This window comes from Capsella rubella, unplaced genomic scaffold (assembly GCF_000375325.1).
Source record: "Capsella rubella cultivar Monte Gargano unplaced genomic scaffold, Caprub1_0 scaffold_284, whole genome shotgun sequence".
NCBI classification, from domain to species: Eukaryota; Viridiplantae; Streptophyta; class Magnoliopsida; order Brassicales; family Brassicaceae; genus Capsella; species Capsella rubella.
This window is the reverse complement of record NW_006238645.1, coordinates 1-832: the sequence shown is the minus strand read 5'-3', so window position 1 is coordinate 832 and position 832 is coordinate 1. Positions and strand designations below refer to the sequence as shown.

The following is an 832-nucleotide window of genomic DNA, read 5'->3' as shown; positions in this document are numbered from 1 at the left end:
TTTGTTTCTCTCCGTCATCATATTACTGACGCCGTTAAGGTGGTACTGTTAGGTTTCATTTTATTATTGATCACACAAACTCATTGCCGCTTCTCAGAATTTTTGAAGGAGAGAGATCGAAAGAGTTCTTCGTGTTGCTTCTTCACAAAATCATGGATGAAGAGGGAAGGGAACAAGTTCGTGCAAACGCATCTGGTGTTGGAGCTGATTGGCTAAGAAAGTTACCTGAATCCTTGCAATGGCATGTTCTCTTGAAACTTCCGACAAAAGATGTGGTCAAGGCAAGTGTCGTATACAGCAAATGGAGACATCTCTGGAGGTATGTTCCTGGTCTGGACCTGGACTGTCGTGATTTCAAGGAATACAATGTTGTTGTGAAATTCATCGATAGGTTCTTGAGCTTCAACAGTGAGTCGTCCTTAGAAAAGTTTAAGATAAGGTACGATAGTGTTCTTGATGCGGATGACGATGGAGATGAGCAGACTGATAATGCTAATGTTACGCGTTGGATAAACGCTGTCGTTAAGCGACATGTTAAGCAGCTCGATGTTGCCTGGGGTGAAGTGGTGATGCCTCCATCACTTTACATGTGTGAGAGCTTGGTTTCTTTAAAGCTGTCTGATGCAAATTTGCCTAATCTTGAGTCTGTGTCTTTACCGTCTGTCAAAGTTCTTGATCTAGTTTTGGTTAAGTTTGCCAACGATTTGGCTTTCGAAAGGCTCATCTCAGGCTGCTTTGTTCTTGAAAGCTTAGTTTTATACAGAAGCCCCAATGACAATGTCAAAGTCTTACATGTGAGCTCTAAGTCTCTGTTGAGCTTCGTCTATAACGG

At 42.2% G+C, this 832-nt stretch overlaps 1 protein-coding gene across 1 annotated transcript; it reads left to right on the top strand.

The window, feature by feature from the left end:
* Nucleotides 1–124: 124 nt before the first annotated feature.
* Nucleotides 125–824, top strand: LOC17874187 (FBD-associated F-box protein At1g66310; the record flags this gene model as incomplete). Its single annotated transcript, XM_006278991.2, has 1 exon — nt 125–824. A coding segment is annotated over exon 1 (672 nt), but the record flags the coding sequence as incomplete, so codon positions are not given.
* Nucleotides 825–832: the final 8 nt, after the last annotated feature.